The sequence below is a fragment of the Puntigrus tetrazona genome, chromosome 6, assembly GCF_018831695.1.
Source record: "Puntigrus tetrazona isolate hp1 chromosome 6, ASM1883169v1, whole genome shotgun sequence".
Classification (NCBI taxonomy): domain Eukaryota; kingdom Metazoa; phylum Chordata; class Actinopteri; order Cypriniformes; family Cyprinidae; genus Puntigrus; species Puntigrus tetrazona.
This window is the reverse complement of record NC_056704.1, coordinates 26,378,675-26,405,412: the sequence shown is the minus strand read 5'-3', so window position 1 is coordinate 26,405,412 and position 26,738 is coordinate 26,378,675. Positions and strand designations below refer to the sequence as shown.

Genomic DNA, 26,738 nt, shown 5'->3' with positions numbered 1-26,738 from the left:
GCAGGGTACAATGAAATCTCAAGACTATCAAGGAATTCTAGAGAGAAATGTACTAGCCAGTGTCAGAAAGCTTGGTCTCAGTCGCAGGTCATGGGTCTTGCAACAGGACAATGACCCAAAACACACACGCTAAAAACACCCAAGAATGGCTAAGAGGAAAAATTGGACTATTGTAAAGTGGCCTTCTATGAGCCCTGACCTCAATCCTATTGAGCATCTTTGGAAGGAGCTGAAACTGGAGCAGTTTGCTCATGAGGAGTGGGCCAAAATACCTGCTGAGAGGTGCAGAAGTCTCATTGACAGTTACAGGAAGCGTTTGATTGCAGTGATTGCCTCAAAAGGTTGCGCAACAAAATATTAAGTTAGGGTACCATCATTTTTGTCCAGGTCTGTTTCATGAGTTTATTTTTTTAATAATTCTGTTGAAGCATGGTTGAAAAACAATGTCTGACTTTCATTGGTTAACATTTATAGAATTTTATTTATTATTACTTTTGTCAGATTAAAGTTATTTCTGTGACCATTGTGAGTTTTTCTTTCATTGACCAAAGGTACCAACAATTTTGTCCACGTCTGTATATATACACATATACATATATAGTATTTTATGAATAATTAAAATGTTTTTATTAAAAAATAGGAATTAATAAAATCTATAAAGCTTACTTTTCTTCATTAAAAATGTCAATTTTGAGGTCAAATATGACCGATTTACTCTAAATGAGTATAAATTACTCTAAAGCCATATTCAAACTAGTAAAGGACTTCTGCAATCCTGACCTCTAGTGGTGACCCAAAGCTTTTTTTCCCCACTCATTTGCATTGGTCTCAGATTCATGAGTTTTTTTTTATTGTGAACTTGAATGGAACAGTTACTACACTGACATGAAGAGTGAAGCACATCAGTCCAGTCTAAACATACAGTATATACACATCACCTCCTCCGTCCACAATTCATAATAGCTGAGACTGAGCGAAGCTCTCAGGCTGAAAACAAGGCTACAGTGTTAAAAACATGACGAATGAAATCACCATAGACTGTTATTAACATTGCTGCGCTACTGAATCAGTTATAGATCGCATGTTAAAAGACATTCCTAGTCTCATAAACAGGCAAAAGGCAGAAGAAAAAGCATTTGAACACACTTCTCAATAGCATGTGCCCAGATACCATCATGAACCACAGTTCAATGGTCGTGAAATCATAACTAACATCCCGACTCAAAATTTATGAATTTGTATCAATAAATCCACCAGCGGCCCATTAGGATAAGGATATAAAAAAAATTCTAGACACTTTTCCAAAGTTCAGCACTTTAAATGAAAGCTTACAATTTGTTCGCAGGCTTTTACATTTCCTAAAATAGGTTTAAAAAGAAAAAAAAGGATATTCGAATTTAATGTGTTTTGAGGCATTATGTACACTTGGAAAAAAATTGACGCATTAAAGCAAATCTGACCTTATTTACACACGTTTCTGGTCTTCTTGTGCACAATTCATCGAGACAAATATGCTAAAAAAATAAAAATGCTCCTCATTATGTGATCAAGCCCTTTAAGTTTCAAGCCCCTCCCCTGAACCACGTGGATCCAATCTAGCAAACAACGCCCTTTTCACATCCGATTAGCATAAAATCAAGTCCCGCTCAGCATTTTTCTCATTCAATATCCATAAATATGTCAAATTATGCAAGCGAAGTAGATTGAAAATACCGTTTCATGTTGCTGCACGAGAAAGGGCCACTAGGTTGAACACTTCAAAATAAAAGTCTAGTATACACATTGCATAGCTTGTTCTCGCTATGCTAGGCTTCGTGGACGTCATCACATTAATATTGTTACAGGAGACCATACGCAAACACATGTCAGCAGCACAATAACTCATACTGAACATGGCTACACATACGCACAGGACCTCTCCCTGCTCTCGCTGGGCTAGATATGTGTTTTGGATACTGTAGGTTTTTTTCGTTACGGTATTAAGGGAACGCTGCGTAAAGCTTCTCAGCAAGTCAATCAGGCAAGGAAATTGTAGTTTCTTTGAAATCTCGCATTCGAGCAGTGCGGGGGTAAAGTCTTTAAGGCCTTCTTCACCGCACAAGGCAACTAAACGGGCTCGACGTAGTTAGCTGGGTACAAGCCTAGCTGACCGCTGTCCAACCGGCCTTTGCACCAGCCCTGCTCGTCCTCATCCTCCAGTTTGGTCAGCTCTTCTCCTGAGAAAACAAATGGACCTAAAGTTAATACGAGCAGATGAAATGAAAAGATGTGCATTTTTAAGACTGAAACTATGATTTTGAAGTAAATGCGACAGTTTCACGGCTCTTGTCTTTTGATCCATTATTGTAAGGGTTATTTGATGAATATAAAGTTTTGTTTAATTCAAAATTTAGCCTATTTTAACATTAGAAATGTTCCTGCTGCCACGTTTAATCAGTTTGAACGCATCCTTGCTAAATAATTTTTTTTTTAAAAATCAGCTGAAAACAGATGACCTCAAAAGGCATAAAAAACTGAAACTAGGCATGTTTATGAATGCTTCTAGACTTAAATCTAGATTTCAAGCATCAAACATTAGCCCTTAGGTTAATTAATAACACAACTCACTTATATATATTATAGATTATATAGTGTATATATATATATATATATATATATATATATATATATATATATATATATATATATATAAATATATTTATATATAATATATATATATATATATATATATATATATATATATATATATATATATATATATATATATATATATTACTTTTATATGTAATAATATTTAATCATTTTACTGTTTTTTATGGCATATCTAATCACATAAATGCAGACTTCCAAAAACATAACAGTTCTGAAGGGTAGTATGACTCTTGTTTTGTGTTTCTCACCTGCTTTGAATGTGAGCTCGTCTTGTTCTTGGCCCTCGTAGTCATACAGCGCTCTCACTCGCACCCCTTTACTCTCCTCTTCGAACGGGTTTCCTCCGCCGTTCGTTTCGCCGGCCGACTGAGCTGCAGGCGGCTGCTCGTCATCGGACCATTCGGCAGAATACTGCTGGTTCTTCTCATAACTGCTCACGCTGAGGAGAACAAGCGGACGAGAGAAGCTCACAGCAGCTCCTTACAGATGAAAACAAAGAGCCTGAGCAGCACAAAAGCATCAGTACCTTCCCCGGTTTGCCGTCTGCGGCGTGCCCTGATCCACACCGTGCGTGACTTGAGTCAGCGTGACTCCATCATGGTTCCTCTTCACCTTCTCTTTCTTATTGATGGAGTGGCTCAGCTCTGGGTTGAACTCCTGATCCAGAGAAAGGATGGATTATGAGTATTATTCATATATGTGTTGCTGCACATCCTCGCAGTTCCCACACACTGACTTCACCTCAAACTGTGGCCAGTTCATGTGCATGCCTGGCCCGTGGACGTTGCTGAACCACTTGAGGTCTTCTTGAGCGCTGGCTGAGGCGATGCTTCGCTCTAGTTCCCTGTAGACTGCAGCATAGCTGTAGAGATTGAATTAAATTACAGAGATCATTAAGAAACCATTTTCTTATGTATTCATGTATTTACTATTCCAGTAGGAAGTTGGGGCAGGGCATCAAAAGGCTATTAAAATTATAATTAGTGATTTTTGCATATGTCCCAGCACAAATATTTAGACAAAGACTGTAAATTCTAAATCAAATATTACGTAAAGATGATAAAAGTCTATATAATATGTAATGTGTGTCTGTAAAATGTTTAGCTTTTATGCCTTTGAAAGTTTGCTCTTTTCAGGGCTGTATTTAATTGATCAGAAATGACAGTATAAACTGTAAAGTATTATTAAAATGTAATAGAAGTGTTTTCTATTTAAATATACTGTACTTTAGTTGAATTTTCAGCATCATTACTCCAGTCTTCGGTGTCACACGATCCTCCAGAAATCATTCTAATATACTGATTTGATGCTCGAGTAATATTTATGACTTCATAATACATTTCATAAATATTTTGTAACATTATAAATAATACCTTTACTGTCACTTATCGATTGAAAGCATCGTTGCTAACAAAAAATGTTCATTTTTAAAAGAATTACTGGCCCCAAACTTTTGAATCTGCTAAAAAAAAAAACGTTCTCAACAGGACACTAGCATAGAGATGACTTCATGGAAAAACAGAAATCAAGTATGCTTATAAAGGTATTATGTTCACAGAAAGACAAGGTTTAGGAGATCGGATTTGTGACCTTTGGCTCTCGGTGAGGTTAAGATGGCGTTTGATATCCAGAAGCACTTCCCGGAGGAAGTTCAGCCTCTTCTCCTCGAACTGCTGGCACTGCTCGAACACCACCTCCATGTTCTCCATGTACTGCGGCGTGCACTTGCTGAGCTCATCAAGGCTCTTCTCGTATTTCTCTTTGGCCTGAAACGCAAAACAAATAGCATCCTAAATCCTCTGACTTGCCGCATACGCCATAACTCATTTATGCAAATGCGGTGATCCAATCATAACAGAGAGTATTTGCATAAAGTTCTAAAACTTCAATTCGAAGACAGTTCACGGGCCAGAGAAGACTAAATATTGTCAAGGTTGGCGCACAAAAACGCAATATTATAAGTGAACTGCAAAATAAATAAATAAATAAATAAATTTGATATAATCCATTTCACCGTAAATTTAGGTGAATATGTCAAACAAGAAATAAGGCGATTTTTAGACGCACTGAAATAATTAATATTTGTTAGAGGAATGTGATCAAGAGTCATGAAAATTATGACAAATATAATGAACATTTGTGAGGGAAATGTGATTGACTGTCATTTAAAAATAATGACGAAATATCATTAAAGATCAATTTAAATTTCTTAAATATTTCATTTTGTAAGACAACTTTCGATTTTTGGGTGAAACCCGAGTAAATTTGCTTTTAGATAATATCTAACCAGCAATACTTTATCTGAACATTACCAAACATGATCTCAATTGACTAATAGCATCATATGGGTTGGTTTTATAGATAACTAGAGCCGTCAAATGTCCAGCTTGTCTTGTATGGTGTCTCAGCTGATTCCTCTGGGTTAAGTGCTTCTAATGGATGCCGGGTTAGGTTAAAGGCTAATGAATTGGCTGTACAGTGCGTTAGAGGGCCATTTATTGAACGTCCCTGTGTTGTTTCCCATTAAGTGTTCCAAAGGCAGAGAAGTAATATGAAAGGAATCTCCGGGGAGTCGGACCTGCTGGTGTAATGAATAGCGGATTAAATTGCTTGAGGATATTTCCATTCGCTGCCTTCTGTTGCTTCTATTGTGTTGAAATTGAAAAAAAAAAAAAAAAATATATATATATATATATATATATATATATATATATATATATATATATATATATATATATATTATATGTTATTATTTTCTTAACAGACGGGTGAAAGAAATGTCACTTAAATAGCAACATGAATTCACATAAACTGCATATTGAAAGAAACCAGGCCAGCATTTAATGGAGATCGCTAAAATACAAAACAAAATAATTTGTTCACAGTTTAAAGGAATGCCTCAGCTGTTCCATAGACTTTCCGTGCATGACCGTAAACATAACATTTAGTTTGACTCTGAAATTGTTATGTTGCGCATAACATGCCATATTTTTCCTTGCCTGACCTTTTGAACGTCGTTTTTGCATTTGTCCAATTTCTCCTGGAGTTTCTTTTGCTGATCTGATGTGACTGACGCCTCTCCTTTGCTATTGGCCTCCCTCGTGGATGCAATTTTCTCTTCTTTGCAGGCCATGTGGTACGCTTTCTTTGCGGTTTCCAACTGCAGATTGAAGACAAGATGAACGTGATAAGCATAAGCAATTTTAATCAATTGTGTGTAGAGATTTCCAAAATACATAACATAACAGGACATAACATTAAAGGTGCATTAAGTCATTTTTTGTCTATGGCTATATGTGCGGTGGAATACTAGAGCACTGCTAGCTGTGTATGTGAAGCAAAACGCATTACTTAACCACAAAACATTTCAAATAGCAGTGTGCCTCCTTCCATTGCATGTTTAATTCATGTTTTATTTTGCACTTTTAAATCTAAAACCTAGTTGATATCGATTCCGCTCTAAAAATGCAATGTAAAGTCACGCACATTGCATTCTGGGATATAACTGTCCCACAAGGTGCTCTGTTGTATACTACACATTTAGACAAATATACTCACACATGCAAAATAAGCACACTGTTTAATTCAGAAATATTATATATACACCATTCCAAATTGTCTCTAATTCATCAGCATTTGGGATGTCACAAAAAACGAGAAGCTTATATTTATTAGCAAAATCTTTTCTTGAAAATGTATGTTTTTGATTGGAAAAATTGCTAAAAACTGTAAATCATAAATGCATTGCATAATGTTCAAACGTCTGGGATTGGCTTTCGAACCAACGCGGCATTTATAAAAATATATAAAACAGTAATATTGTAAAATATTATTACAAATTTAACAAACTGTTTGCTGTTTTAAAATGTAATTAATTCAAAGCCAGAGTCAAACGATCCTTCAGGAATAATATAAAAATGCTAATTCCTGATTATCATCAATGTTGAAAACAGCAAGGCTGCTCAATATTTTTGTAGAAATCATGATACATTTTTATTAACCAGGATTCTTTGAAACATTTCAAAGTCTCTGTGTCCTCACCTCTTTGAGTTTTTTGGCCCAAGGTTTCTGGGCTTTCCTGAAACCCTCTTCTGCCTCTTTGGTTTCTTTGAAGCCGCCCATCATTTGTTTGTGGTAGGCCTCCTTCTGCCAGTTCTTCACCTTCTCTAAGTCCTCGTTCAGCAGGTTATTTTTCACCTCCTGATGCAAGTCGCTCACCTTTTCTGCTTCTGTCATCAGAGCGACCCAGGCCCTCTCCAAAGTCCCGTACTGCGGCCCTGCGAGCGGCAATAAACAGCGCGTTAAAATTGATGGAGTGAGAAAGAGAAGTTTATTCAGCTTAAAAAGCAACAAAACATTTGCTTTCAAGATTGTCACTTTAAATCTGCTCAAGGGTTTCTGCACAAACGCGGTTCTCCGCGGCCGCGTCATCAATCATTCAGCACCTCTCTCCACCAGCTGCCTCCACCTCTTGGACCAGTCGGTGAGCTGCTGGGCATAGGCCTTCTCGATCTTGGCACGCTCCTGGATGCAACTCATCATGTCATTGCAGAGTCGATGGCCGTCTTCGATTCGTTTTACCGTACGCTTGTAATTCCCAACCTGAGAAACACAGATGCAATCTGAAACAGGTGGAGTCACGGACAGGGCAGCGGTAAAGCATTAGAGCTAAACGATCTAGAGACGGTCTACTTCTTCAGTGTCCTTGGTTCTATAAGGATTAAAAGAAAAACACACAACAAACAAGCGTCATCTAATCTAAAACGATATAACTATATATACAGTATTAATATTGTGCTCCTCTTTTATTGTGTATTGCATAATACTATTTAATATGATAATGATAAAAAATGTAAAAATTACATAGAAATTATAATATAAAACTGCATAGTGTGTGCCATATGCATACTATATACTACAGCAATAGTATAACAGTATAGACATAGCCATATCTACTTAACTGATAAAACATGTAAATTATAAAAAATTATAAATAATAAAAAAATAACTAACTAAATAGTATATACATTTTATGTATAATTATTATTTTTACATTATTTTAATTAAAGAATAAATGTATATTTACTATATATGTAATAAGCATATATGTATATATGTTATTTTGGAAGATCTCTCTTAGGATTATGGGTACAACCAGAAATTATATCTGATCAGCATTTCTATGTGGAGTTAAAATGACATTTACATGTTCGGTCTTGGTCTGGCTTGAAAGGTTTATATATTATCTGTTAAAACAGATTTCTCTGTAGACAAAAAGTGAATGGGATCCTACTAGAGTCTGCTTGATAATTTATGGCAGGTAGATCAACAACAACGACACACTTTTACTTCTAATACAATGTTAATACCATGCTGATCGATGTAAAGTTTGGTTCCCTATGGCTGAATGACACACTTTCACATTCCTAAAAATCGATAAGTCAATATGATCGTGACAGTCGCTAACAGCATGTTTGGCATCTAATCAACTTCCAGTGCTTCACAGCCATGGTAGCCTGGACAAATCAGACATTTGAGCTATATGTGCGATTAATAATATTCACAAACGACATGCGGTACGATTTTGAGCCTGACCTCCCAGAAACTGTCCGTGGTCTCTTCGGACATGGCGGATTCATCGTAGGCACCCGACATGTTGTGATGATTTGGCAGAGCAGGACTGAAGCTAACGAATCAAATTCACCATGTACTGCAGAAAAAAAAACAAAAATGAGAAGAGTGATGAGAAGACGAGCACTACTGTGCAGAACACAACAACAAAGTAAAGTGTATGCCCTCTATACCAACCTAACATGAAAATGATGCTTTAAATACATTTAAATCATTAAAATGTCAAGTTGGACCACACAGTACTCTAAAAGATGCTCTGCAGTGAATGGGTGCCATCAGAATGAGTCCAATCTGCTAAAAAAATCTTCACAATAACCATCCAGTCCATCAAGTTAAAATCTTGTTAAGCTATAAATTGGTATGAAACAAATCCATCAATAAGAAGTCAAATTTATAACTGTTGCTTACGGCTAAATATACATTAAATCCAAAATCCACAATATTGCTTGCTGCAGTGAAAAAGTTGGCTCTAAAAACAGACACTGGCGGGTTTTTATGAATCATGAACTAGTATTTTGAACAGCTGGGCAATATACTGGTTTAAACGGTAAACCAGTTTGAATTACAGACACGGTATGAATTAAAAACAAAACAAAACACTACATAAATTAAAAGCACAAGTGGCGAATCGACGGTAACTGCATACAAGTTCTGAATAATAATTGGAGAACGTTTAGAGCTATTGATAAAACACACCCTTTAACCAACTCTAAACGTCTGTTAACAGACGAAAATGTTGAACTAAGAGTGGGGGTTGACATTAATGCATCTCTGAGTGGTCATAAACGTTTAGATGGTGTTTTCTTTTCATCTTACCTCCATATTGCATATTAATGCAGCGGCCTTTTTAAAAGAGCAGCGCCGCTTTGTTTACAGCGGTAACCAAGGAAACGCAACCGTCCCGTGGGCGCCACCTGCTGGCGGGGAGTGACACGGTTTCATTCGTGTTTCACGCGTCGTGATTTCACAACGCTATTTTTAGTTTTCAGTCGCGACTGTGCAGAACCGCAGAAAAAGCCTGGCAGTTTTCCATCGGTTTGCAACTGTTTAGATCAATAAATGAATAAAGTGTAAGTTTTGGCCATTTGAAATCTATTTTAAGATCCCGCGGCAACATTTGAATCATATGAACGCAATCCGCTTCCGTGTTTTCCTTATAAGGGGTTTCTATGGGAAAGCGCTTAATTTAAAACTTGGCGCGGTGCGATAAAGTGTTCTTATCTTCAGTAAGGTGTTTACCGAATTTCATTTTTTAATATCTCACGTGAAAACTATCAATAAATCATTATGTTTCGCTTCAAATTGTGAAATAATACAAATCTAATTTGCATCAAAAGCTGCTTAAGTAGCATGTTTGTATAGATGTTAAAATGCAATGGTTCTGTTTCTTGCATTCTGAATAAAGGGACAATGAGGGGGAAATATGTGATAAGCCTTTCAGTACAAATCCTAAAAAAATTCAGCACTGGACTTTAACTATGAAGTTAAAGCTAAAAAGGTCTTGGAAATGTTGGGATTAGCTTCTTCAAACATGCAGCTTTTTACTTGACAAGATGTCAACTGTTTGAACTCTCATTTTGACGGCACCCATTCACTGCACAGAAACCACTGGTGAACAAGTGCCCTATAAACAAATAAATATATCTACATCTTGAATGACTTGAGAGTGAGTACATTTTTAGTCCAAAAAGCGAAAAGTGAAGATTTTGTGTTAGGCATGGATTTAGTAGTTTACAAACGTGCACAAATGTCCATAATTACGCGACCCGGTGCCGTTTACCAATCCTCTTCTATGTTAAAAATTTCATTTGGTTGCATGCCTTTTGCTAAATCATTGACAAAAAGAAAACAAAGCGGAGCCCAAAACAGCCCTGGAGTTATCTTTTAGCAATCATGTGGAAACTAAACGCTCTCGGATGGATCTGCAAGGTTATTTTAAACCAATACAGTTCCTCCACTACCAATATTTCCGGGAGCGGACGTTCATGATAATCTGTCCATCAAAACAGAGACGCTTGTCAAAGCATGTCGCCGCGTTTTCCTATAAAACTCATGGCTTGTAAGTTATATTGTTTTGTGTTCATCTAAACCCAGACAACACCTAATTGAATCTTTCGAAGGAAATGTAATTAAAATTCAATTTTTGTCTGTTCAAAACCTTAAACAACATGCTAATTGGACAAATGTGGAGATCTGTGCGATTTTGTACATTCTTGTGATATTCTGTTTACTACACAAATGATTAAATCCCATTGTCACTTTATATCTTGCCCGGAAAACAAACACTCAGCTTCAGTTTGAGGGTTGATTGCGTCACGATAGTTTAACTCTCAATCAGTGATTGACAACCGGCTCGTCAAAGTGATGGACTTAAAAGGAAACGAAAGAGAACCCAGAGGGAAGAGACAAACGTCACGGTATCATACAAACATGACCTGAACGCACAATAAAATCTTAAGACATCGAATATAACCTTGGAAGAAAAACGTAGGAATGCCGCACATGGCTCGTACGAGGAAAACAAACGAAAACGACATTGACAGATGACTCAAGTGACTTCTGAGCGTTTGCAATGATAATAAAATTACAGGCTAGCCATGATGATGTCATGCCATTTTTCAGACCTGACGAGATGAGACGTTCTGATTTAAGGGCCTCCGGTTATTTATTAAGACACCCGGAAGGAGGGCTGAATAATAATTGTGTCGATTGCACAGTTTAGAGAGACAAAGACAATGACACGGGGCACAGATGCAGAAAAATTAACAAAGAAATTGAATATTGGATATGCAGTATGTAGGACAAACGTACAAAATATGTTAGCAGTGATGGTAAAACTCGTTAACTACATGTAAAACGTTAGCTAACATCGAGCAGTACGCCGTTACAGTATTTATTAATCTTTGTAAACATTAGTTCATAGAAATACGGCTGTTCATTGTTATTTCATGAATAGATTTTAATAATATATTAGTAAATGATGGAATCAAAATTAAAATGCTAATTTGTCATTGCTACTTCATGTCAACTAATGCTAAGTAAGTAACGTTAACCAATGAAACCTAACAGTGAAGTGCTTGCTTAACCATTCCTAAATCCTTTTTTATTTCAAACAGAAAAATCATGTTTTCTAACTATTTGTTAATCTCTCATCACCATCATGTATTGTATTGCATTGCATGCAGTATTATATGCATGTATCGCATTGCATTATATGTTATCTACTATACTGCTGTAAAGAAGCCATTGACTTACAACCAAAATTTCTCCTAAATATCAGTATCTACTCTAAATTGCATGGTTTTGCTCAGTTGAAAAAAAAAAACACATGTGCAACATACATTTAAATATGTAATATAAACAAACACATCTTGTCTAAAGCTTCAAAAACCTTTACAGGGTTATTATTGCGCAAGTTGCTTAAAAACAATTGGCCTCAGTTTGCCCAGCATGTTCAGTTAATCCATTCAAAGCGACGTGGCGGCAGTGTTTTTAATCATTGCACATGACTCTATTTGGCACATGAGACAAAAGAACCGTAAAAGTGGTGGGGCATCCTAAACTGTTGATTGACTTGCATCATAGCAACTGCAGCACAAACGCACAAATCATGCCACGCCGTTTAAGATCAGAAACTTTAATCACTTTCTATCTTCGGATAAGTCACATAACCCAATCTTGGCATTTAAAACTATCTTTATCCAATTTCGAATGATATGAGACGGTACTAAATAACGCACGAGCGTTCAAATACAATCTGCACGCCGACAGATCAAAGGTCGCCGCATGTATGAATGCACTAAAATACACACAAAAACCGAAACGGCAGTCACTTGCATGAGCCTGCGTTAAAGCATCTCTGATAAACCCGACTCAACATAATGAAATTTACACCTTGAGCGCGATGCAAGCAGCATGAAAGCGCCTGCCAAATGCGTGAATGTAAATACGAGTCAGGCAGCGGAAAACAAAACCCCACGCTTCCCCCAAACAAAGCTCTCCTCCAGCACATGCATCATCTCCTCCATACTGATGAAGAACGAACGCTCCAGCCACGACAAAAGAGGGAAAAGCAACAAAAGGCTCACCGATCCCCCGCGTTCAGCCAGGGCGCAGGCTGCCTTCAGATCCCGAGCACGTGGGACCCTCCACCGCCAAAAAACAACCCGACCGCCGCTCCGCTCCACACTTTTGTTCAGTTACGCCTCTTTGTTCCCGGGTTAGGCGTTTGGTTAGGCTTTAGGGTAACTGCAGACGCAGTCAGACTCACTGTGTCTTTAATGTTGGGTGGTTAAAAACGCTTCTTGGTGAAAAAAGTGAGTGTTCACAAGTGCAGCAGTGTGTGTGTGTGTGTGTGTGTGAGAGAGAGAGAGAGAGAGAGAGAGAGAGAGAGAGAGAGACTAATCACATTTGACTTGAATTATTCTGACAGAGTGAGGTGGGGGTTGGGGTGAAGGAAAGGGGGTGAATGCAGCTTTAAGGCTTCTATTTGTTTTTCGACAAAAACAACACTGAAGACATTGTTTGCTGCTATTTTTAACAGATGTCTTGTAGATTTGTAGTATTACTTTAACTCTTTGATATCATATAACATATCATATATATATATAATATATATATATAATATTAAATTATTAATTACTAGGGTTATATTAAAGCCATTTTTAAAGATCAGATCAGACTAACTAGAAAAGTCTCAAATCTCACAGAAATGATATAAAATCGTAGCTTTAATATATTTTACATTGGATTAGAGTCCAGCGTTTAGGTTTGTTTTTTGAAGACAAGTGGTGCAATGGATTTCATTCATAGTTATATTTGTATGGCATTTAATACAGGAATAATATGATAAAACATAAAAATCTCATCTCATGATATGATGAAAATCACGTTTTACAGTTATGTGTCACTTACACATGTGAAATGTCATATATATTTGCAGGCATTTCTGTGTCATAAAAACACAGTAGCATGTTAACATGTTTTAGCTATTTATAACAACTGAATACGTTTTAAAATCCAGCTGAATTTTCAGCATCATTACTCCAGTCTTCGGTGTCACATAATCCTTCAGAAATCATTCTGATGCTGATTTGCTGCTCAAAAATGATAAAAAAAAGAAAAGAAAATGAAATTGCATATTATTAAGCTGCTTTATATTCTTTTATATTCTTTTGGAAACCATGATACATTTGTCTGGATTCCTTAATGACCAGAAAGTTCAAAATAAACAGCATTTATTAGAAACATATTATATTAAAATATTTCTTAACGTGATAAAAGTCACTTTTGATCAATGTAAAGCATTCATGTGCCATATTATATACACACACACACACACTCACACACACACACACTCACACACTTCAAGATCCTATATATCCCTAATATATATATATATACACACACACACACACACACACACTAAAAGACCCGGTTCAGCACTAATAAAAGTGAATAAAAGTGTGATCAACAGGTCAAAACAGTGATGAATGGAGTCTGACATCATCACAGATGCTCAAAGGAATGCTGTGTTCAGATAACTTATCTGAAGCCGCTCGACCGCTGTTCAAAGTCTGAAGGTGTCTGAGGGTCATGCGTGCATGTCGACAGCCCTCAAACACGTCACATTACCCCTTGGTTAAAATGTTAAACACCAACGCCGAGTATACCGCGAGTAAACTCTGCAGCATGTCTCGAAACCGCCGACCTCACATGAGGATGGAGTGAAGAAAGACGTAATGAGAGACGGATGAGGAGGAGAACTGACTCTTATTGATCAGTCAGCAGGAGGAACAGCATGAGCAGCAGAAGTCAAGCCTACACACACACACACACACACACACACACACACACACAAACACACACACACACACACACACACACAGAAACTACTTCCGTCTGATCCGATATAACCTAATGATTCTGCCATAACAAATATTAAAATAATACAGCGAGACAAAATAATAATAATTTTACTTTTATGCATTACCGGATTTTTGGTTACCTTTACGGTCCACAAAGACTCTTAGGTTTCTACATCGATTCGAAGGGATAGCTGCATGAAGGTGTTCGGTGAATACCGAGGGTCTGACCTGTAATAACCTGTGCATCTGCAGTAACTGCACCTCTGCAGTCCTCCGCTGCAGCACTCCTGAGACCCGCTGATCAATAAAGACAAGCACGGCCTGAACGCCGCGAACATACAAGAGCTAGCCTCTGGCCTCCTTGATCTAATTTGATCACGCCCTCAGCCGCCAATAAAGTCTGGGAGCATTTTGACTGTAAAAAGAATATTTATAAATGTATAAATTGCACGTTCTGTCAAAACGCTGCTCTTCTTCGCAATTATGCGCGAAATTCCCTAGCGTGAAAACTGCCAGCAAATCCGACAGCATTTTTGTCTTCAGCGCACGTTTGCCATTTCTGAAAACGCGAGAGCGGCGGGATTATGATCAGCTGTTCTTCTGAGCCCGGGACCGATGAATAATTCATGGTCTTCAGTTAGCGGATCACAGCGACAAACGCTTCCAGGGTCCCTGCGTACCCGCACACGTCAAAGCGCTAGAACGTGAGCCATGTGGGCTGTATTTGCTCTCGGCCCGGCTGAAATGCTTCATCATGCGTGTGTGATGTGGCTCCAGATCTGATGTCACGGCTCATGATGCCGATTTCCTCACACAACCTCTTCAGGTTCTCATATAGCTCTTCTGATAAACAGCTGTACATTTGGGCAACCGACACAATATTTTAGACGTCCAACAGAGTCGCCATCTATATAGTAAAACTACTTTAAACACATATACATATATATATATATATATATATATATATGTGTGTGTGTGTGTGTGTGTGTGTGTGGGTGTGTGTTTTTAGATCATTCTTAAATAGTTCACATCACATCAATTGAGAAAATATCTGGACTTTTTGTATTTGTGTCAGTACCTGCAGGTGGTCATTATTTATTTATGTATTTTTTATTATTAACCGTGTTAACAATATGAGACCCTCATTAAAAATCCCTTTATTTTGCATCTTACTGTTCACATCTAATCAAATATTTTGAATATAAATGCACATAGACACCGTCGAAATGCATTTCTTTGCGATTATTTGTAAACAGTAAGTTTCTTTCTTGTGACATGCTTTATTTTTTGCCATTTTAGACTTAATACTTTTTAGAATTTTCCCTTTTTTTTTTTATAATTATTACAAATACTTAAATTATACTATTAAAAGTGCAGATGGAACCCCAAAGGACAAACCTGAAACCTAATGCATTTAAATTCAGTAATAACAACCTTTTTTCTTCGAAGAAAATTGCTTCGAAGCCTACATGTTGTAGGTTTTATCCATAAAAAATCCATAAAATTACTATATTTAAAATTAATATATTTTATACTTTTTCTGTCATGTTACTTTTATAAATACTTCTATACTATAAATGTTTTTTTGTTTTATATCCGTCAGCCAAGGCTGTTCAAAAAATGCTCTATCCCTTATTCTCCTCAGCAATGGCCAGCTACTCTTTGCTTTCTGCTGCTATAAATAAAGCATATTCAAGTGGCACCCCGGACCGAAACTAAACACCTCTCTCCCAAAAGCTCTCCAGACAGCCAACAAAAACAGGCCGGATGTCCAAACACACCGAGGCATCGCTGACACGCCGCCCTGCACAAGTCAACACAATTTCAGCCTCTCGGCTCTGCATGGAGTTGATTGGAGCGGCCCTGAAAGGTGAAGGTACCGAAATAAGAGAAGACGTAATTTCCTGAGCTGGAGGGAAACTTCAGCACATCCTCAAGCACGTCTGTGATACTGACAGAAGTACTTCACGGCGATGTGAAAGCCCGCACACGACACACTCAATCATAATGCAAGACGCCACTTTATTAACGTGACACTTGCAGAAATATTCGCATAACTGACGTCATCCGAAGTCATCGTCGTTCATTATAGCTCACAAATTTTCAGCTTCTTGACCAGCATTCCAATAAATTACATTTCGCCGCAAAAAAGTGTTTCAACAGCAATGATTAAGTGCGTGTTGTTCTCACGTTGTCATTTAAATTTTTAAAGATCATTATCGATATTGATTCCCAGTGGATTCCATTAATAAAGCTGCTCTGTTACATAAAAAAATACTGGAATGCAAAAACCGACTGGAAGCAGAAATCAAAGCCACCGAAAAAAATTAATAAATAAATAAATCATTAAATAAATCATTATGTCAATAAATGAATGCAAACATATGCTCATTTTTAAATTATTCTTTAACTTTAAAATTGCTATTTATTTGTAATTCTTTTTACAATTTATTAGTAACACATTAAAATAAATGAAATAGAAAAAATGTAAATCCACTTCAATAATCTTTGTTTTAACAGTGTACAAGAATATAATATATATATATATATATATATATATATATATATATATATATATATATATATATATATATATATATATATATATATATATATATATATATATATATATATATATATATATATATATATATATATATATATATATATATATATATATATATATATATATATATATATATTCTTCTTTATAATCAATAATACATTTTACATTTTTATCAAAATTTCTTTTGATTTTGGTGTGAAATCTAACCTGGACATGTTCTTGGCAGCTTTCTTGACATTCACCCTTACACATGCTATAATTTACTCAAGACAGACGTTCAGTATTTAATTTAGACTTAAAATATTTATTGAGACAATGCCTCACCTGGGAAATCCAGCCTAAAAGAGAAAGATGTTCCAGGACCTGCGAGTGAAACTGGATACTCCTGACACAGACCGGTGTTGGACTTATGGGTGTGTCTAAAGCTTTACCCACTCTCTATTACAGATACACACACATACACACACACACACACACAATATATAAGTATTCATTTAGAAACATCAGAAACTCTGACATACACTCGTGCATTAAAGTGAACTTTGACAACCCCACCCAGCAAGATGGCAGACGATCAATGATTAGCCAGAGCAAAGACAGGTCAACATTACCACACACCGAGTCTTAAAAAGACAGACACAGTCTAAAACAAAACAGCAAAAAGGCTTTTTATATTGTAAAAACACGCGCCTTTTTAGTGCACACGGTCCGGTGCGTACTAGTAAGTGAACTGGGAAGCAGACGTGGGTATTGATGCCCAGGTGACAGAAACATTTCTAAACGACAAAATAAATATTTTTTCAAAGCACAGGGACTAATACTGATGGATAGGGTGTTGTTCAATACTGCGGTCAAAAAAGGGAACAAAATGATGCTAATTGGCAACTAAAAGCTGTTCGGCACACAGTGACTGGATCTCGCCCACCACAGGAACCGGTCAATAGCATTGATCAGACCAGACCGAGGCCAGCAGATATCAATAGCTGAGATGCTCAGTGCTGAGACTAGAACCGAACGGCTCATGTTAGTAGAGCTTGCAATAAGCCAGGCTATTGCTCATACTGACAATGATTCGAACAAACCTATAACTTTGAGTATTCAAATTTGTCTTGTAAGCCGTCCCGTGCAGAAATAAATGATGCTTGACTCTGGGGCTCATCTGGAACAGGCGCAAGAATTATTATTATTATTATTTTTTTGCTTTCTGCAAGGTGGGAAAGATTTTAAAGGGATAGTTCACCCAAAAATACTCAAACTCGAATGACTTTCTTTTTGTTTGGAACATTTTTTGAAAACGGCTGGCAACAAAGCTGATTCGGTTACCAGTGACTTCCACTGCATTCATGAGAAAAACGTTTCTCAAATTATCTTCTTTTATGTTCCATAGTTTATCTTAGGCCATTGGAACCAAAACATTTATGTGTAGTTCATTTTATGTTGAATCAAAATATTACTATATTACTAATACTATTTGTAATGCCTAAATAATACTTTTTCTTTTTTTTAATTTTCACAGCCAAATGCAATTCGCAATTAATTCAATTAATTCAATTTTCTCTTTAAATTAATTACAATTAATTGTTTTTTGAGCCAAAAATAATTCCTAATAAATGTCATTCAGTGTGACAATCTTGTCAGGCATATTTTCAACAAAAATCTAAATATTTATGACACATTACAAGACGAATTACATTCACCCCAAGTACTTTTTTTGCCTATATTTTTTTTGCCTATATTTTAGCTTTTTGTCAGTAAGATTGTTTTTACCATTTAAAACACAATGAAATTGTATACGCTTCCTTATACTTTTATAAATACAGTCAGTATTTTTGTAAATAAAGTCAGTAGAAGTCAGAATATGCATATATTGTGTTTATATTGTGCTGCACAATGTGCAAAACCTGTTTTAACAAAATTGTGACATTTTATGCTCTAAAAGCTAATTTGAAATGTTAAAAATAGACGCTTTACTCATATATGAACGGTGTTATTGTGTTTTGTTCTATTCTGCAGTGACTCTACTGATCCTCAGAGCGCATATAATGACACAAAAGACGCAGCGGTTTTAATGGAAATCCGAGTTTGATAGGTATCTCGCTCGTCTTTTCGTCTTTAGCCAGCTCAGCGCCTCGAGTCAGGTTAATTGCACTGGCTAATTTCCAAAAGATGAGCCTTGCAAATCCACTCTGCTAATGTCTTGCCAATTTCACATGAGTTCAAACCCAGTTCATGCTGACAACGGCCTTTTCTTCACCTTCAGAAGTCCAATTTTGTCCACGACCCAAAGGGAAATTCAAAGAGTGCTCTTCTATTCTGTGCCTAAATAACCATATTAATGTTCAGGCTGTGTATTTTCTCTCTCGGTTCGTCCCTCAGCGTGAAATCCAATCTAAGAGCAGCTCGCTTCCAAAACCGGATATTAATGAAAGCCTCATAAATGAAGCATAACTACTAAAACGAGCAGTCAGCAGCTACCGACATTTTTTTTTTACATTATTTCAAAGTTTCTTTGCTTAAGATAGACCAGCGCGCGCCTCTCTCTTGAGCCTCTGAACACAATAAAAAGATATCTCCCATACATTTTATGGCTCCGGCTCTGTGCATTCAAGTGTGAAATACAGAGGCTGAGGCAGCACAGAGCATCCATTACCAACACTGCATTGACACACACACACACACACACACACACACCATCTCACATAAACTCAATAACATGAGAGCCAACCAATGTTGACCGCAGTCCCACCGAGTAGTAGTTAACCAAAACATTTTACATTTGCAGATATTTCAGGCCAACCGAGATGTAAATGAGTTTTGGTGAGTGTAGCATTGCATCAGTGGATCCCATGCAGCGAATGGGTGCCGTCAGAATGAGAGTCCAAACAGCTGATAAAAACATAGCAAACCACATCCCTCCAGTCCAGCAATGCCAAGCCAAAAGCTGTGTGTTTGTAAGAAACAAATCAATCACGAAGATATTTCAAACTTAGTTTTTGCTGCTAAAATGCACGTCCTCCAGTGAAAACGTCCTCTGAATCAGGAGAGAAATCTGCACAGATTAAGCACCATTTGCAAGCCTAAAAACGAATATGCGCACAAAAGGAAATTTAGATTTTTTTTTTCACTGGTTGTAGATTACGGACTTGCATTTTGATGAGTAGTGATGGTTTAAAAGTAAAAGCATCAATGATTCGTTTCCATCTTTTCACTTAACAAGATGTTGATTGCTGGACTGGAGCGCTGTGGATTACTGCAATGTTTTTTATCAGCTGTTTGGACTCGATGTGACGGCACCCATTCACTGCAGAAGACCCACCGGTGAGCAAATGATGTAACTACTGCAAATGATGTAAATAATAATAATAATAAAAAAGACAATAATTTTTAATATAATGCGACAACAATTTTTGCCTTTTAGCTCAATTTTTGGCTCAACTGTTAGGTCCATTTAATGCATATGCACGATCAATTAGCTGGTTGGCTTATTTAACCTAAAGGCAGGATTTACGTTCCCACAGCACCCATAAAAGTGATATAATTTATGCAAAACAATTGCATTAGATAATGACCACGTTCGTTCCTGCCTTTGGCGGAGGCGAGTTTTAAAACACAGATTTTGGAGTATTTATTCATATTTCAAATATTATGTTTTAAGCCTACTTTTTCCATGTAAGCTTCAGTCATTTTCGTTCACTTATTTTCTATAACACCTGTTTAGCTTTTAGCTTTAGCTATTTTACTACTTCAACTCGTTTCAGTTATTCGCTGAGATAACGTTTCGCGTTTACGTTTCATCTAATGTTTATTGGAATACATTTTTATTTCAGCTTCACTTTCGACCGGCGATTAGCAGTGAGCGTGAATTGATTCCCGTGAACATTCAATAGCAGCGATTCCTGCCAATAATAAACGCCCCCGATTAGTGGATCTCAAGTGCTATGTTAGTGTTAGCGAAATACAAAAAGCTCCACAGCTGTGTTCGGGTGTTTGAACATCACAGGTGACGCTTTGTGTAGGAAAGGAGTCCGAGAGCGATTCGCTCGTTCAGTGAATCCTCAAGAGAGCGATCGTGTGTGTCTTAGTAATGTGTTGGAGGGGTTGTGTAACTGCTGATGATAGTCACACCCCGGAAAAAACAGCACCACTGAGGCTCTGAACAACAAAAAAAAAAAACACTCTTAATAATAGACGATTCAAAACGGGGGGTTTTCACAGCCACTGAACAACTAGTTTTGGTTCCCTGGGGACCTATCAATGAGCCGCTTTCATCTAAAAAACCCTTTCCTTGATAAAGAACCTTGGAACGGTTTCATGAATGTTAAAGATTCTTAATGAAGCCGATATTAGAGCCTTTATTTTTTAAGAGAGCGTTCAGTGTCTGTTAATATCCAAAACCGATGTTTGATGTTACATGAGACAACGGGGGAGGGATTTTTGTTATCATGCATGTCCGGAAGCGATGGTTAAAAACAACTGAATCGTCGACGAACCGATTCGTTGCGACGGCACCCATTCACCGATGAGCAAAACGCTACCTTTCTCCACATCTGTTTGTAACGTGCTACTCCTTTAAGAACTAATGTGCAAGAATTACTCTCGAGCTTCTCAGTCAGCAAAAAAGAAGAACGACGGAGATCTCATTCATGGTTTTTCTTTCTTATGGGCGGGGGTTGTGGAAAGATCTAGCAAGACGCGCTTAGTTCTCGCTCTCGCATCTTTTTAGCATTCGTGAGGCACAGGTAAACACCTTCAGAGGCGTTTAGAAAGCGAGAAACGGATTATTTATATCGGATCGCAGCAGGCAGCGTTCAAAGCATAAATCTCGCATCTCTCCTCGGCATCTCATCGGCGTCTTCTTCTCTCAAGTGTTTAGTCTCAATCGATACGTCCTACCATCCACCTCTTCAATTAGTTTCTCTCTATCTCTGTCCATCTCACAGACAGACGGACGGAGACTTGGGCAAGACTGCAGAGAGAGGGAGGGAGATCAATGAGGGATCTGGCCGCGGCCAGGGCCGTGTCTGTGTGGATTCGCACGTGTTTTTGTGGCGTAAGGCAAGGTCACAGCACGGCTGATATCCACACCGGCTCAGACACACATGAGAATCTGTCAAAAAGCAAGCCAGCCTGCAGGTAACACAACGCTGGATAGCTGCAGCAGCTGAGATCTTGTTGCATGGATTCCCTGAGGCTTCAAAGAACAGCGTAATCTATCCTATAAAAGACGTCATAGGGGCCTGGACTACTAAAATGCTCTCTTCACTGGTTCTTTGCAGCAGTTCTGATCATATATCTCTCTTTTTACCACAGTATTATGTTCCTTTACCATCTAAAAAAGATGACAAAATGATCAAAATCTACAGGCCTATACTGAAACAACATTTTTTTTTAAATCATGTAAATAATAACAAAGGAACAGCAAATACACACATATATATATATATATATATATATATATATATATATATATATATATATATGTACAAGATAAACAATAAAATAAAAATAATATTAATTAAAAATAAAAAATATTAATTAAATTCATTGTAATAAAAAATATCAGATTATTTTACTGAATTAATTTTATTAATAAAATCCTAAATAACTATAATATTAAATTACCTTTTAAATTAAATTACCACATTACTTTTATCAAAAATGTTATTCAAAATTAATTTTATTAATAAAAATACTAAATTACATTTTGAAAGTTTATTTGTTAACAAAAACAATTAAGTGTAAAAGAAACTACTGAATTAAAAATACAATTAATTTTCAAAATTAATTTTTCCAATAAAATATCGAATTATATGTTTAAATGACTGAATTAACTTCATAAATAAAATGCAAAATTAATTGTGTTCATTCAGCTTACATTATCGAAGAAAATACAGAATTTTATTTTTTATTAAAAAAACAGTAAGTATACTAGAAAAGTATTTTGTAAATAAAATGATTAATTAATTTTACAAATTAAAAAATGCTATGTTATAAAATTGAATTAATAAAATACTAAATTAATATTCTATATTGCTTACATTAATATATTATTTCTATAAATCAGCTTTATAAATAAAGTATTAAATGGATTGATTTAATTTTAGAATTACACTGCTGAACCAATCATGCAAATAAAATGAGCAAAATCAAATGACGAATCAGAGTAATAGCAATTAGCACCGTAACCAGGTTACAGGTTGGAATCCCACGCGGGGTGTAAAGGGCGAAAGTAGGTGATTAAATCTGTACCTTTGAGCCTGACCTTTGACCCCAATCATCCTAAAGTGAGCAATGACACAGCCCTGCTGACCTCTGGGTCATCCTTCACAGTGACAGGCGCTTGACCGTGAACTTTCTCAGACTGATAAAATACAAATCATGTGAGCTTCTCGCTGAGTATACAAGTATGTGATACATTGGCCAATACGCAATGATAACACTTTAGCTTTAAACTGAAGCTTTTCTTAAGATGCACTGAGATTTTTATCCCACCGATAAGCGTTCAGACTGTAAGGAGCTTGCATCGTACCTTGAGTTAGGCTAAAAGCATCTAAGGACACGCTCTCCTTGGTTTTAGTTGCCATCTGAAGCTACATAGGGGCTGAAGGACAGACGCAGAATGAGATTTCAACAATATAACCAAGGTGAGTGAGTCACCCAGCACTATCAAGCCGAAGGAATACTGTATGTTTTATGGCTTTGACTTCATCAGGTGAAAGGATTAGGGAGAAAAAAACGGTTGTTTTCGCAAGATATAACCTCAGAACTGCGCAAATATGAAAGGAAATGTCCGAATTGTGTTTTTTAATTCCGTAAAAAACAACCGAACCGAATTCGAACATTTTTCTCAGAGCTAAAATGTCGTTTCTCACAATTCTGGTTTCGATGCCTCGCACATATTTTGCTGCAAGCAATGCTTTTAACGCAAATGACAAAATAAACGTGCATACGATCAATGCTAAGCACTAAAGTGTAAAAACCACGCATAGAAATCGCAAGCTTTCCCCCCGGCAGAACCAACGCAAGCTGACCCAGAGCTAAAGAGTTCAGGCGCTTGGGGACGATTCAGGACCTTGGACAGTTCGGGACCCTCCGAGGGGAGGTTTTCACCTTTGACTTGAACAGAAGGAGTCAGAAGGAGTCAAAAGGACATCTGGTGTCTGTGAAGCAGCGGTTCGCTTCGGAGACACTCTCACATGCGTATTTACTGTCGGTGGAGACAGATGGGATCAGCGACGTAAGACCAAACTAAACGACGACAGAGACGACCATTCGCTAATCAAATGCACACCGTTGCAAGGATTCATCTTCTTTACAGCCAGGAGACCAGCTACTGATTCATTAAAGGAGGCCTTTGCAAGAAGACGGTGAAGTCTCCTTTGGGAACAACAGAGATTGCATTTGCTAAAATGAACTATTGTGGATCTCAGAATCGAGGGCTGGGATAATAAGTGGCCTAAATCAGATTCCTCATTCAGCGCCTAAAAACCATACTGCTTGATACTGTTTTGTCACAAACCTTTTTAAAAACAAAACTTTAAAGAAGCACATTTTCCAATATCGCAGAGAGGTTTAGTAACACACACATTGAAATATGGCACAAAAACACACGGTGGGCTTATAAAAAGTGCACAAGCATAAATAAAATTAAGTATTAATACATTGCCATATTGATAGCGTCACCGCAGCACGCCACTTTCTGCAAACTTGTCATGTCCAAAAAGACATGTATCAAATGCACGCGCATATAACTTATCTGAACATCAAGTAAGTGCATTGCATAAATATTAAAACAAGCATTTCTGTAAAACGGCTCTAAAACATGCAATGCATTAATAGTTAATTAGTTTATTTTTGTTCAGATGCATCACATTTTGCTGCGTTTTGCACATAATGATGCACAATAGTCTAATTTATTCATGCGATTCAACTTCACTCGACACACGCATATTAATTCAGGTGCACACAGCGTTCACTGTTCGGCATCGCGAAGAACCGCAGCGTTCTTAAACGACTGCGCAAGCGTTTAGGAATAAACGACATAACGCAAGACGAGACGTCCCTCCGCTTATATCGACACGCAACCTCGTTCCCGCAGCTGAACGAGAACAAAAGCATGCTTTAAGACGTACCAAACGCAGACGGACGGGAATCCAGCCTCTCTGTGACACACGCGATCCTCCGCTCTAGTAAAACACAATAACGGCGAGCCGAATGATTCGGTTTAGGGAATCGGTTCGCTTTAGCGAGCTGGATCAAATTCGCCGAGCCTGTTCACAGAAGTGGACCGCTTCGTGGAATCGAGCATGCATGTCGTTGAACATTTACGAAATACTCGTATATTTCCTGGTACCATATAGTGTTAGTCGCAGTGAAGCGGTTTAAAAGGGCATCGCCAAAGTGTTCGAACGAATCGGTTCGAACGAACGATTCGTTCGCGAATTGAACGTCAGTGAAACACAAAGGTATCGGATGAACACGGCCAGTGTTGTGCTGCGGGTGTATCAAATGGGGGATGGTCAGCCAAGAGACCACGTTACATATTAATGACATTTACTGAAATAAGCACTGAATCAACGAATATGTGGACTATTTTGAATCATTCGCAAAAAAAAATTTACATTTTCGCCCAATAACTACATTTGACTATGCTCAGCTAAACTCCTAATTCAATCTATTAACAATACATCAATCAATAAATAAATAATACAATAAAATGTTTTTTTTTAAATGTGTATGTGGTACTATGGGGTTCACAAAAAGATTGCTGATGCTTATTTTGGGTTTCATTGTGTGCATATTGCAGTAAAAACAACAACAAAAACAACAAAACCCAAACAAAACGAATGCATGTCTATTCTACATAATATTCGCTGCAATATTAATTAGCTACTTTACATTTTTGCATTAAACCTGCCATGTATAATAGCCAAGCGTACATTTTAACTAAAACTTAAATATAAAAAAAAATTACATTTAAGAAATATAATAAAATATACAAATATATTAACTCATTATTCAGCCATATTGTCGAGCTCACATTTTATTTCAGTCAAATAAATTAAATAATACAAAATAATAAATATTTATTTAAAACAAAAATCAAAACAGAAAATATAAAAATAAATTGTATTCTAATAAATACCTTTAAATTATTATTTTATAATAATATTTAGTTTTTAATTGTTATTGTTTTCTTTTTATTTATTTTAACAAATGCACTTGCATTTTATCACTCTTTTGTTGTGATTTGTAAGTCGCTTTGATGAAAGCATCTGCTAAATGACTGAATGTAAAGTTATATATAAATAATATAAGAGCAACCATTTCTTGCAAACCTGCTCCTAAATGTAACACTACCTGAAAGGAGTTTGCCCGCAAAGCCAGTGCAGCACAGGTGGTCTGTGTATAAAAGCAGATGGAGGTGTTGCAATGTTAACTTCTCAATTTGTTGGCACAGGTGGAACAACAATCAAAGCTCCTGTAAGGTTCATTCCCATAAGTCCACAAACCTCAGGCACTAAACACATCACCGCCTCACAACACAGATGGGAAACAGGAAAACACCGTTCCCTGCCAAACGCAAACTGCCAGAGAAATGAGCCGAGCGCTGAAATATTAACCAGCGCACCTCTTGATAACGCATCCAGTGAAGAAGCTGAGTTGAGCAAAAATGTTCCCAGATCTCATGCCAGCGCCCCAAACTTCAAGAAACTTTTAAAAGGACTCTTAAATGTTACGGTTTGCTTCCAAACAGCACGTAAAACCGTACGCTTGATTTCTCTCTTTATATAGACCTACGTTCAGTGGTTAAAAAGAGCCAGTAACTCTATAATCAGGTTTGGAAAACATAATACCAGTTGTCCATACATACCCACTTACAGTTCAATGCAGATATGAAGACACTTCTCATGTATGAAGGACGTGGGTGCTTTCTCCGTCTCTAGGCGTGATTGTGAGATATAAAAATATTCCTCAAGCAGCCACGCAGGGGAAAAAAGTAATTTCGCATTCAACTCTGT

The 26,738-nt window shown here is 37.0% G+C and overlaps 1 protein-coding gene across 5 annotated transcripts; it reads right to left on the bottom strand.

The window, feature by feature from the left end:
* Positions 1 to 833: 833 nt before the first annotated feature.
* pacsin1b (protein kinase C and casein kinase substrate in neurons 1b) lies at positions 834 to 26,738 on the bottom strand. Of its 5 annotated transcripts, none has more exons than XM_043242719.1 (10): positions 26,599 to 26,738; positions 8,248 to 8,362; positions 7,098 to 7,254; positions 6,694 to 6,929; positions 5,657 to 5,812; positions 4,243 to 4,418; positions 3,394 to 3,514; positions 3,179 to 3,309; positions 2,901 to 3,091; positions 834 to 2,216 (listed from the first exon to the last, which is right to left on the bottom strand). In XM_043242719.1, the coding sequence occupies exons 2-10, from the start codon at positions 8,305 to 8,307 to the stop codon at positions 2,107 to 2,109; spliced, it is 1,338 nt and encodes a 445-aa protein (XP_043098654.1). In that variant the 5' UTR covers positions 8,308 to 8,362; positions 26,599 to 26,738; the 3' UTR covers positions 834 to 2,106. The 5 variants fall into 5 exon arrangements, with proteins under 5 accessions (XP_043098654.1, XP_043098655.1, XP_043098652.1 ...); XM_043242720.1 differs by having other exon boundaries at positions 26,591 to 26,701; XM_043242717.1 differs by lacking the exon at positions 26,599 to 26,738 and adding an exon at positions 24,849 to 24,961.

Bases quoted from the DNA above. Each gene is read 5' to 3' on its own strand.
- pacsin1b (XM_043242719.1), bottom strand. From the start codon at position 8,307: ATGTCGGGTGCCTACGATGAATCCGCCATGTCCGAAGAGACCACGGAC. The intron at 7,255-8,247 runs GTCAGGCTCAAA...TGTGTTTCTCAG, and splicing joins CCACGGACAGTTTCTGGGAG to GTTGGGAATTACAAGCGTAC. The intron at 3,515-4,242 runs GTCACAAATCCG...CAATCTCTACAG, and splicing joins AACCTCACCGAGAGCCAAAG to CTATGCTGCAGTCTACAGGG.